The sequence below is a fragment of the Elgaria multicarinata genome, chromosome 3 (assembly GCF_023053635.1).
Source record: "Elgaria multicarinata webbii isolate HBS135686 ecotype San Diego chromosome 3, rElgMul1.1.pri, whole genome shotgun sequence".
Lineage (NCBI taxonomy): Eukaryota > Metazoa > Chordata > Lepidosauria > Squamata > Anguidae > Elgaria > Elgaria multicarinata.
The window spans coordinates 142,693,475-142,706,683 of NC_086173.1; the positions used below are offsets into that span (position 1 = coordinate 142,693,475).

The window sequence follows — 13,209 nt, forward strand, 5'->3', positions numbered from 1 at the left end:
TAATAATAATAAATAATAATAAAAAAACTTACCTTATACTCAGTCAGAACATTGGTGTGTCTAGCTCAGTATCATCTGTCTTCCCCAACCAGGTGCTATCCAAATGTTTTGGGCAACAGCTCCCATCATCGCTGACTTTTGATCATGCTGATGGGAGTTATAGTCCAAAACATCCAGAGGTTACCTGGTTGGAAAAGGCTGATCTTTGCTGATTGGCAACAGTTCTCTGGAGTTTCAGTTATGGGTCTTCCCCACCACCACCCCAAAGATGCCAGAGATTGAACCTGGAACATCATTCATGCAAGCCATGTGCTCTATCACTGAGCAATCACCCTTTGCGCCTTCATATAAGGACTTGCAATAAATCTCTAGTCACTGAAATCAGTATTTGTTACTTTACCATCCATCCTGCCTCTGTCCCTTTGAGTTGTCTGTCTGTCGGATGACCTGGTCCATAGTTTCCTAGCGTTCAGAGTTCCTTTGCCAATACGCTCCCTTCCTACTGAAAACATGCAGTCCATCCTGTTCCTAGACTCTATATGAGAGTTTTCCCCAGAGCTTCTTCCTTGACTACTTCTTTCCTCACCTTCACCAATCATTTCTTCAGGTTCTTGTTTAGTCTCCTGCCTACTTTGCCTCTTCTGCTACAGTTATCCTGTTTCTGGTTTACTTGTCTCTTCTTCCCCTGCCACCCAGTCTCCTGGGTCCTTTACCCATCTGTTTCTAGTCCTTTCTTAAGGCAATTTTTCCATCACCTTCTTGGAAACTTCTCCATTCCCTACATTGTATTAGCAGTAGCCTTGCAGGAATTAAATATTCAGAAATAGCCTGCAGCAACAGTTAAATAGGTTGGTAGATACATAGATAAAAATATTAACATGAAGCAGGACATCCTAGCAAGCACAATAGTATGCCACAGAGTTTAAAACAATATTTATAGTGTCCTGTAGATTGTTAGCAAATGTTTACTCAAAGGAAAAGTGTAGTGAGAAACTAGACAGCTTTCTTGTTAAATCCTTTAATGCAACACACATTTTGAAGAAACACACACTGCTGTCATTGGTTTCTAAATACATAGTATTCATAACTTGCAAATTCCAAAAGGGGTTTTCCTCAGGCAATATGTGTGTTTGTGTAAAACTGCAAAATAAAACTTGAGTGAGGGGAAGATAGGTGAGGGCAGAAGCTTGAGGGGTAGAGGAAAGGGGTGGTCAAGAATGTGGGGTAGGGGTGGGGAAATGAAAGCTAATTAGTCCTATTACTATAAAGTTGTGTGGAATGTCTCTTCATTGCTGATTTTTCCATGGAGTCATATCAAGAGTTTAATCATTTGTGGCTGCTATCCTAGGAGCGGTAGCCAGTAACTAGTTTTTCACAAATAAGGCTTTTTTCACAGTATTTTCTTAGTGCTGTGGTTTCGAAACCTACTACCTTAAAGAACTCTTTCTACATTGGTTGTGCAGATTTGAACCTCTGCATGTCTGCGAGAAGACACCATTGCAAAGATTTCCAAGAAGTGTGCTAGGGTGTATATTCACAGAACTGGCCAGGCTTTTTGAGTCCTTCCTTTGACCTTGGTGAACACAAAGTCCCATATAATAGATCCAACTTTCCCTTCAGTTACATATTCAGGAGGGATATTAGCAATGGTAGGAAAGCTTACTGATCTGATAAGGAACCCTTGATAAGCTTCTGGGGAACCCTAGGGTTCCTCAAAACACAGTTCGAAAACCACTTTCATAGTGCAATGAATCTTGCTGCTTGGTTATCCATTTAATTTTGTAATTCTACTGCAAAGATGTTCTACAAACAGTTACGTGCCTGAAGCCTTGGTTCTGGAAGAAAACCTTCTAGATACACGTAGAGGAGCAACATTGGATTAGATTTCATGCCAGGGACTAGAAGCAGTTCAAGTTCGGCATTTGTAATGTTTCCATCGTCGCACAGCAGCCTGTAGATTTCGGTTCTTCTTGTGCCAGGCATAGGCCTTGTTCACCACCACAACTTTGTCATTCTGCACCTCTCCGCTGATCACATAGACCCCTGTATTTGTGCCTCTCATGATGTTATGTACACAGGTAGCGTCTAAGTTCAGCCACTGCTGAAGTTTGGGGTGAGTTTCAGTCTTGAGGAGGGGACCATGCTTCAGAACTTCCAACTTGGAGTCAAGGTCAAAGTCAGCAATGGTGGATGTCTTGTTCTTCCTCAAAATCCTAATTTTCACAGCTGTACCAAATACAAGTTAAATAAATCAAACTGCCATTAAAATAGGTAATCATCAACTCTCTCACCAATTGCTTTCTGATGTGGCTCTGACAAGCTACAGTTTTGCTCTGTACCTGGACAACAGTGCTAGTTTAGTCCAGTGAAATTCTCAAAACAAATCTTTCAAAATGTATTACCCAGTTCCCCTAACAAACAAATTCATTTTAGGAAGATTCATTATCTGATGATACTGGCAACACAGATCATCAGATGTCTTCATAAAATTCTAAGGCACATCAGAAGCCTTCCACTTGAGGCTTAGGCTACTGTGGATTCTTTCTTTTTCTTTTTTTTTGTAGATGATGCAACAGCATTAAGTTGTCTGATTTTTCTGCATATGAGAAATCCCAACTATAATTGTAGAACTTTTTCTGTCTGGCTCATTGTAGTGACAGGCCTTGGGACATGTGGTTTGAAGTAATTACCACTTTTCCTTTTGTCCCTGACATCGCTTAGTTGGTGGTGACTATTTGGCCAAAACCTTCTCCTGATAGGATTTAACTTATCTCAGTAGTCCAGAATCTCCTTTGATGTGATAACAAATCAAACCTGTTAGAATTAGGAAATTAGGATTGAGTGCTATTAATTTGAGATCCCCATTCTGAGCTTTAGTTCTTTAGAAAATTAATTTTACTATCCACCTGATTATAAGAATAAGTTTAGCATTGGTTCAAAAAACCACATGATTTGTGAGGTCATCTGTATCACCCAAATATGAGATGTCTTTAAAATGCAGAGTAACCTAAAATGCAGAATGTGGAGAATATATTGCTGGGGGCGTGGCGTTAATAGTTGATTGGGTGGTGATAATTGTCCATTGTCTGTGTATTTATTTATTTATTTATTTATTTATTATATTCTGCCCTATATCACAAGGATCTCAGGGCAGAGTAGAGGTAAAATCATACAAACAATATAAAACAATAAAAACATACAGCTAAAAACAAATTAAACCATTAATATGTTAAAACCAGTATAGAATTTAAAAACAGTAAAAACCAATTAAAACAATGTACAAACTTCATGAATTTAGCGATCAAAGGCTTTGTTAAAAAGCCATGTCTTAACTTGGCACCGAAATTAAGCCAGTGCCGGCTCCAGTTGGGCCTCCAAAGGGAGGGCATTCCACAGCCGGGGTACCACAACAGAAAAGACCCTCTCCCATGTCCCACCATAGCGTATGGTGGGACACAGAGGAGGGCTCCTCCAACGGATCTCAAGTCTCAGGCAGGCATATACAGAGAGAGGCGCTCCCTGAAGTATCAAGGTCCCAAGCTGTTTAGGGCTTTAAAAGTCATTACCAACACCTTGAATTCTGACTGGAAGCGTATAGGCAGCCACTGCAATTCCTTTAAGACCGGTGTTATGTGGTCTCTGTGAGATGTACTGGTCAGCAGCATTTTGCACTAGCTGCAACTTCAAGGGCAGCCCCAGATAGAGTGCATTGCAGCAGTCTAATCGGGAAGTTACAAGTGCATGCACTACTGTGGCTAGGTTATCCTTGTCCAGGAAAGGCTGTAACTGGCGGATCAGCTGAAGCTGACCCCAAGTACTCCAGGCAACGGAGTCCATCTGGGCCTCCATTGACAAGGATGGACCTAGAATACTCCCAAGCTACACACCTGCTCCTTCAGAGGGAGTGCACTTCATCCAGAACAGGTTGCTTACCCAATTCGCAGACTTGAGAACCACCAATCCATACAGCTTCCATCTTATCAGGATTCAGCTTCAATTTATTACCCCTCATCCAGCCCATTACAGCCTCCAGGCACAGATCCAGCACCTTCACACACACCCCAGCTGTCTCCGATGTCAAGGAGAAGTAGAGCTGAGTATCATCAGCATACGGATGACACCCAACTCTCTCTCTTCCATCTCAAGACAGTGGCTGCCTTTTGGATTCCCAGGTCAGAATAGCTTTGTTACCTGACTCTTGGCGATAATAAAGTGCACATCTGATGATGTGGCCTCTAGTCCAGTCTTCCCCAGCCTGATGCTTTCTAGATGTTTTAGACCAACTCCCACCAGGCCAAGCTAGCATGGCCAATGTTCAAGATTGCTAGTAGCTGTGGCCCAAAATATCTGGAGGCCAGCAAGTTTACACCATATTAAGTTTGTTCGGCTTTAATGTGCACAAAAGTGTTATAAAATACACACTTTCTTGCGAGTAAGTGCCTTAATCCTGCCAAAGAATGAGCAAACATACATATTTTGTTTTATGCCATAAATTTATTATCTGTATTTCTGTTATTTAGTTATTTTTATGTTTTTTAAAAAAAAATCTTTGAGACCTAATTTTTTCCTTTTTGTTTTTTTAAAGCCTATTGGGGCGGGTTATAAAGTCACCCTGTGTTTTCAATACCTTAAAATAGTGCTGGACACTGCCAAGCTGCACTTTAACATGCTTGCATTTTCTTAATAAGAATTGGATGGATGTTGTTCCAAAGTTTGAGGGGTTAGATAGTTCATGTTTCTTGATTTTTTTGAATGGTATTCTTGTGATTCAGCCAAGTGGTAAGGTAGAGTGGGGTAGCACCCCACATAGTCAACATCATGGATTGTGACTTCTCCAAGGCTTTAAGAGGAGAGAATGATAGGGCTCGGCTAGAAGACTGGGTTGAGTAGGTCTGAAAGAATTCCTTGATAGTCTTAAAACCATACTAGATGAGATGGTGGAGATCTATGATCTGAACTCTCACCTCTTTAAATTTTAGCAAATAGAAATAGCGGGTGGAGAGAAGTAATCCATATTCAGACTATGGCTCTGGGAGAGTTAACCTGTCCCCTGCTGCCCCTTGCTCTGTGTTCCCAATGAAAATCTCCTCCTCAGCTGCCATTGGTCCCATTAGGGGAAACCTATGAGTACACATAACTTTTCCCTAGCAGAGGAAATCACTTGGGAGGGGGCAACTACATTTTTCTTGTGAGGAGAGCATGGGGGCAAATAGTCAAGCCCCCATTCTTTAACACCATGCTCCCTCCATCGGCCAATTGGTATTTGCCAAAAATTTAAAAAGACTGCAGATCTGATCATGGATCTCTGTCCTCTTGTCTTGTTTGGCCATTACTTATTGGAAAATATGGAAATCTGCCACTTGTTTGCTGAGGCACGTAGAGGGTTATTTCTTTGTCTCAATAGTTAGAAGGGTAGGGAGTAGTGATTTACTTACCAAAATCACTGGTGCAAAAGTTTTCCAGAATCTCCTTGGCAGAGCTAGGTTCTTCAAGTTCACAGTCCCTGCAGCTGGCTCGGGGCACTGCTGGAACACACACAAAGTTATAAGATTTCTTTGTGACTAATGTAGCCCAGAGAACTTTGGAGTATGCTGACAGTCACTGCCCAGAAGCAAGGAGATTGTTTTTGTCTGTTGTCCAAGAGAATTTTGTCTGGTTTCCCTCTCTCTTCAAACAAAATAACCTGGGGGCTGTCTTATCAGCTTTTATAGCTGATCCTCCCCAAAACCCACAGCATTGCAGTTGCAAAGCGACAACCACTGTGATACATGGGCAGGCTTGAGTGTGGAATATCCTGCCCTGAAACTTCGCAGGTTCGGTTACACAGCCCTAACGCACAGCAAATAGCAACTAACAATTAGGCTCCCGAAAGTATTTTTTCTTCTTCTGCTCAACTCCGTAGCAGTAAAACTATGCCTCTGTGCACCTGTGCAGCTTCAAATCAACAGTCACCCAGCCTCTCTCAGTTGTGCTCCTTTGTAGTTATGAAGCTTTGAGTCAACAGGCTTTAACAACTGCAAAATAGTGCAGCAGTAAAAAGTGGAAAGGCAGGAATTGACCCACATTCTCAACGGAGCATTTTCAAAGCAGCAGGGCTGGTTCCCCTCCCCACAACTGCACTTGGCAAAGTGCAATGGAAGGCAATGAGTTAATTCCAGGTAGCCGTATTTAACCCCCTGTTCTCACTACTAGCCAGCTGAGGTCACACACATTCCCAAACTGCACTGCATCTGCAGTGATAGGGAAATTCTTCACAAAGTCAGTTTGGAGAAAAAATTAATTTAGGGCAAGAAACGTCACGCGAGCTACAGAAAGGGACGTGCATCATCTGACACAATCAACTTTGGGATGTAGTAGAACTGGAGTAAAAGCTCCGTGTAGATACCCTCCTGGTTTACCACATTCTAACCCAGAGGCTTCTGAAAACTGCTTCTGGCACAAAATTGCCAATCTAATCAAGTACTTTATTGGCCCTGTTCAGAAGGCACCTTAAACCACTGTGTTTGAGGCTTTAGCCACTGTTGTTAAGGCTTTTTATTAACCAAAAAAACCTTCGTCACGGTGGTTTAAGGTGTCTTCTGAACAGGGCCACTGTGTTCCTACAAAACCAACAGGTCACAATGGTTTAAGGTGTCTTCTGAACAGGGCCACTGTGTTCCTACAAAACCAACAAGAAAATGGCATTGAAGTAGCTTGGAAATAAAGAACTGTGTTTTTATTTCTATTATACTTAGTTTAGAGGGGAAAGTTTGTGTTTGTCTTGGATATGATCTCCTAGGTTAAGTGTAGCAGATGTCTTGGACTTCAGCTCCCATCAACCATAGCCAACATGGCCAATGGCCTGCAGGTCACCAGATTGCCTATCCCTGTCCTAGATTAAACCATTTAGATAGAAACAGCAGCTCTGCCCCTGGCCCTTGCCTTCATATAGCTGCCTTCTAGCAAAAGCCGCAGAGCAGCAGGTGCGGATTCCTGGACTGTTGGAACAAAGGGCTAAGAAGAACAAATGGGCCATTTACTTGTGAGCCCAGCGCGTTGTACTCTTCTTGGAAATGGCTTCATGCATAGTCCTCAGTTTAACTTTGGTGTCATTGATATGGCTTTTGGCAAGTCTTTATCTATTAGCCTTAAGTTTCATTTGTATAAAATAGATATAACAACATCCCTCAGTTATTAAGAAGAAGATATTATCTGCCATATGTCTTTGCAATAGGCCAAGCTATGAAAGGCCAAGGATTTTACTGCACAACCTGCATTAAAGACCTCCACACAATTTTGGATTATTTTTGTTCAGTTCTCTCATTTTAAGATGGGTTTTTTTATTACTTATTTATTTTATTTAGAACAGTTCCAGGCCACCTTTAAGGGCAAGAGCCATCCCAAGGCAACTTACACAATAACATCCCATACAATGAAAAAAAGCCATACAGTGATAAAACAGGAAAATGTTGGCATTTCATAAGCTTTTCGACTCTTACAGATTGCTCTGAATTGAGCAAAAGCCAAGCAGAGCTAATACAGAGAATGAATACTCATACACACACCCCTCTGCTTCTCTGTTTTACTGTTTTCTGGATTTCTGTCAAGATGGGGCTGTTATGACTCTGCGTGTGTGTGTGTGTGTGTGTGTGTGTGATATGGCAAGTACACACAGCAAAATGCCTTACTTCTCCTGCTGGAAGTGTTTTCATCGGTGATTGAGGAGATGCACAGCTCATGGTCTTCAGGGAATTTGTTGCAGTTCAGGATTTCAGGCCAAGGGTAGCCATAGCAAGCCATGACTGGGGCACAGCTACTCCTGACAGCTTCACACAGGCTGTGGCAGGGATAGATGAGCCTAGAGTGAGAGAGAAAAGATTGAACCAGTTCAAAACTTTAGGAACATGTGCCTGCTAAGTACCCCAGAGCAACTCTATACCCCAGAGCAACTCTAGCCTGCTACTAGGATGATATCTACAGTTGCTGTTGTTTTAATCCCTGTATAAATATCTTCATTATTTGCATTAGATATCGTATTTCAGTTTCCACCTTGAAAGGTTTATTTAGGAAAGAAAAGCATGCACGTAATAACTTGTGCCAAAAATGAAATATGTTGATTTAAAGAATTTAATAAATAGGATTTGTATTTTGACTTTTTTAAAAATTAGCATTAGCTGCTTGACCCACTCAAATGTGGTGTTGCTGTGTTTCATTCTGGTACCAGCAAAATACCCATTAGAACAGTCTGTGCATGACATGGAGACCCCTCAGTGAAAGACTTCTTATGCGGGGCAGTGGTGGACAGGTTTTACTCCCACTACCAATTTATACCACAGTGCTTCACCTTTTTCCATAGCAGTTTTCTTCTCCCTAATGCCTCAGACTGCAACCCAGTGACTTTGTCACAGAGCTCTGTAAAAAGCACTGAGAATCAAGCCACTCCCTATTTGCACAGTTCCATTGTGGGTTCTGTTTCATGGTTATGTTAGACTGTGATAGTGGCATCTAGAGCAGCCTTTTCCAAACTGCTACCCTCCAGATGCTTTGGACTCCAACTTCCAGCATTCCTGACCGTTGGCAGTGCTGGCTGAGTTGAAGCCCAAGGGCACCAGGTTGAGGAAGGTTGGTATAGAGAACCAATGTCAGTATTCGAAAATGATAAAGATGCTAGAAGAGCAGTGTTAATTCAAATAGCCAAATGTGTGTATTCAAGGTAGTTGGCCTTTACTAGACCTCAGCTAATCTGACTGAAGGGATTTAAAGAATCCTAACAGCAAATTTAGGACCACACACCTTTGAAGAGTCCTGTAGGATGGAAAATGAAGCAAAGCCTGGGAATGAACTTTGGACCTTCTGCATGCATATCACGTTTTCTACCACTGAACTACAATCACGTGTTCTACAATCACGTGTTTGACCACTGAACTATACCTTTTCTGTGCTTTCAGGGTATGCACTGAGCTTTAAGATCTCCCTCCTCCTCCCCCACAAATAAATGTTTCTCTTGTGAGAGATACCCTACAGGCATAATACAATTTTAAATAATTATCTGTGTCTTGGACTTGCCATAGGTTTACTTGACAAAACTAGCTGCGTATCCTTTGATTCTGAGAGGAGCTGGATCATCTGTGTTAGAGAAATTTCTGAAATTACGTTGCTGAGACTATTCATAAAGTAGCTGCAGTTTTAATATACTTTATGAAAAATTATGGAAGTGTCAGTATCATTAGTTTGATATAAGGAAATTTGTAATAAGCTCCTCTGAGACCTGATCACTTTGATAGATACATGTACAGAATGGTGCAGCCTAGGACTTCAAAGGTAAAAATACTTGGCATGTTCTTATTCTGTTTAAAAACAACAGAGTCTCATGGCACTTTAAAGGCTAACAAATTTGCTCTGGAATAAGCTTGGACACTATCAGATTCATGAAGTATTAACCTCAAATTGGCAGATACACATGCTGGGAGCGGGGAAATGTTAACTGTGTTGTCAAAAGGGAATGGAAATTCAAAGCCTACCGAAAGTGATGATTACCTTAAGAGCTGCCATTCACAAAACATTGTGGGTGATAACACAGACATCAGTGCAACAGTGAGCTGATTTAACAAATGAGTCTTATTCTGTTTGTGCCAAATAGGGATGTCAGAAAAACCCACAAGGAATTCAGATAACTTTGTATTTCTATGAATTCAGCCTACAGATTCTGCAGCAGACCGGCTTTTTCTGAATTATGTGGACTTGCAGACCTCTTTTACATACTGGAATTTTACGCAAATTTTGTTGTACAAAAATGCTAAAGATAAAAGAAAAACATCAACTGAAAATGCACGTTCCCTCCATAGGCTAGAGGGTGAAAACAGATTTGTGGGGTGGGATTTGTGCATTTTTTGAAGTGCACATTTTCCAACGTGAATGGAAGTTTGGGAAATTGAGAAAAATCTGATTCTATCAATGAGTGGACGACAGAAAATAGTCGCCTGATAATGTATGAAACAAAGACAGAATGGATTTAAGAAAATCCATATACCCCTTAGTGCCGAATAATGCAAAATTGAAAGAGACATTGAACGTACACTGCAGCCAATGTTGGTTTTACATTTTCATAAGTGATTTAAGCCAAATCTGATATAGGTCAGCATGTATGACAACACTACAGAGGGTATAAACAGAGATGCATTAGGGAGAGCCAGCATTGGGGAAACGAGGCAGAATGTCCATGCAGATGTTTCAAGAGTGGCAACTGGGGTGGGGGAAAGGGAGGTGGGCAACTAAGGGAAGAGCAAATAAACATTTACCTGGCAGTAAGCTGGACAAAACACCCTTACCTGTCTAAGCAGATTGGGGCAAAGAGAGAGCAGAGGAAGATCCTGGCATCTGGATGGCATTCTCTGGCTAACAAGGGCAGCCAGCTGGTAGACTGCTGGATTGCTTCAGCCATTGTCTCATGGTCCAGCAGGTTGGGGAGTCTCATCTCAGTGTACCCAATGTCAAAACACAAAGCCATGCTTCTTGGAATTGATGTGCATCTGGAAGAGCTTCTTCGGTAGCTTCCAAAAACTCCTGGGAAGTCCCAGATTAGCAGATAACCCAAAAGCACTAGAAGCTGCTGTTGTGTGCGCGGCATAGTGGGATGGCAGTGATATTCTGTTTTCATAGGCTCTCTGTATGTGCCCCTCCCCAGTGAAATGTGACAGATTAAATTCTGCCTTCCCAAAGGCAATCTAGACTGAGGATTTCCTGCTGGGGTTCGTTTATTATAGCAGAGAGGCCACCTTTGTATGAATGCATTCTCATTAAGCTCTAATGTCACCGTTTTTTCTTTGCCAGTGCCCACCCCCCACAATTGTTTGGATTTTGACTAGCAGGTATTGAAATGAGGGCAATCAAATCAGCTTGAATGGTTCCCCGCCTCTCCAATATCTGATTGAATCATTGTTTGCCTCCCTCCCCTTTTGCCTGCCCAGGGATTAGTGGTTATTTTATAAACACCACTGTTTTCCTCCCTCTTGTGTTTTGTAACAAAGCAATCACAAAGTTAATTAAGTCACATTTGTTTAGCTCTTGCCATTGTTAAAGAGGCAGTGGGGTGTGTCAGCCCTGTGTTCTGATTGTTAACTAGTTTGGAGAGATTTCTCCAACTTTGGATAGACTCCTTATAACCTTGGAGGTTGTTGTTTACACACAGGATGTAATTGGCAAACTTTTTATCTTGTATTCATGCCACAGGAAATTAATTGTGGATAGTGGTGTACCTCTTTATTTGGCATGTAATGAGTTGCTGAGATATACAAGTGGCTAGCTCTGTTCTCTGGTGATGGTTGAAAACATTTACTGTCAGCCCATTGCAGTTTAATGTAGGTCTTGTAACGCCTTAGGGACATCAGCGTGTTGTGCTGGTTCATTGTTAATTTGCTTCCTATGCCATTGACTAATCTTGGGGGTAGTTAAGGAGAAGCCTCTTCTAAGAGGATTATGCCCTGTTTGTAGCGGAATGCAGTCTGTTGGGGGCTTATGTGGCCGTGGTCAGTTGTGCTCTCTGCTTTTCCATTTTCTATGAATCAGGCAATGGTTTCTCAATTTTCTTAGGTCTTGGCAAGTAAAAAAATAATTAAAAATATCCTGAGCTAAAACTGTTATCCGGATGTGTTAACCCTTTGCATATCATTCTTTAGATGTGGTCAGTGTGGAGTATTTCATCAAGTGCTGGATTTAGATTATAGTGAAGGAATTGGGGTTGTCTCCAAACCCCAGTTGTTCATCTGTAATAGGGGAATGACAATGAAGTACCTCACAGGATTGTTTCATGGATGAGTAAGATTTTGTATTTTTAATATATTTTATTTATATTTGTACACCATTCTGGCAGAGGTGGCTTTAAATATTTGAATTAATTAATTAAAAGGCTGTAAAACATTTGGACATTAAATGCTAAATGTACGAATACAATAGCGCCATGCTGAGTTCAGGTAAAGCCAGATCATTCTAGTATTTGGATAAGGACTTTTTGGCTATCATTCCAAAGACACAACAAATGTGACAGAGTTAACAGTGGAGGAGATTTTCAAAAGGGGGAAAGACATATAGGGTTGCCAACCAATCAGTCCAGCAGGACTCATGTGGCTGGACAGTGGCTGGGTTCGGATGACACAGTAAGCAACGGGTGGGAGTAAAGAGTCAACCATCCGTTGCATTGCTTACTGTGTCGTCTGGGGTAGGGGGGACAAACAACTCACAGTGCTCTAATTTCTGGAATTAAGCAATGGAGAAAAACAACAGGCTGCTCTGTTGCTTCTCTGGAGACCCGTTGGTTATTATGTCGTGTGGCTGGCTCTGTTGCTGATTTTCCCATGTGGCATGCATTATTTCAGAAGGACATAGAGTTCTCTGGCAGGAGCAGCAGAAAGCACCCTGGCCACTCCTCTACAGCTGGCAGAACTTGCAATGGTTGATGGGATAGCCCTGGGAGGAGGGAGGGAGGAGCAACAGCTGGCCGGAAGGATGATGGGAGTTTCAGCCTCATGACAGGGGGGCAGGGCAACATGTTGTGTGGAGAGTACTGGCGAAATAACGCACGGTAGGTTGCTTATTCCCCCCTCCATTGTCTACCGAACCCTCCCAATGACTCGAAAGACTACAGGGTAGCAGGAGTAGTGTCTGTAAGGGCTCCAGCTGCATGGCAGGAACACCCTTACCTGTTGTATAATTGCTTATGATGGCGTTTGCAAGGGAGAAGGAGCGTATTGAAATAGAGGAATAGCTGGGAGCACCCTGTCTACTACTGCTGGTCATGGGGTGTTCCTTCCTTATAGCCTGCATGGAACAGGGTGAGGGATGGATTTTGTACCTATGGCAGACAGAACAGTGAACAACAGTCAGCAGCTGTAGCGCATAGTCCCTGGACCTGCATGCATAGTAGAAGTTTGTGAGGAAGTGAGAGAGAAGAGTGAGTGGCACCATCCAAGCGCACAGCAAGTGCTTATGTTTCATTCTCTCCCCCACCCTCGGATGGTGGTAGGAAGAGATGGCAGCGATGGAGAGTATATCCTTGGGAGGCTGTCGCAATTGTAGACCCTTCTCTGTGTTTCACTGAGAGTTCAACTAATGAGAACACTGTGGATGAGTATGGGGTAAATCAGAGATTATATACAATGGTGTGGTTCAGATGATTGTTCCAGGCGTTGTAAACCATGGTTTATAAGGCTAGGAATGAGTATAGGAGCCAAGCAT

The 13,209-nt window shown here is 42.2% G+C and overlaps 2 protein-coding genes across 2 annotated transcripts in view; one reads left to right on the top strand and one right to left on the bottom strand.

Moving 5' to 3' along the window:
* Positions 1–13,209, top strand: part of P4HTM (prolyl 4-hydroxylase, transmembrane) — a 30,329-nt gene that overhangs the window by 4,442 nt on the left and 12,678 nt on the right. The window lies entirely within an intron of this gene.
* On the bottom strand, positions 1,910–10,513 carry LOC134396955 (secreted frizzled-related protein 5-like). Its single transcript, XM_063123567.1, has 4 exons — positions 10,308–10,513; positions 7,668–7,837; positions 5,436–5,522; positions 1,910–2,226 (listed from the first exon to the last, which is right to left on the bottom strand). Exons 1-4 carry the CDS (start codon positions 10,484–10,486, stop codon positions 1,910–1,912), a joined length of 753 nt encoding a protein of 250 aa, XP_062979637.1. The 5' UTR covers positions 10,487–10,513.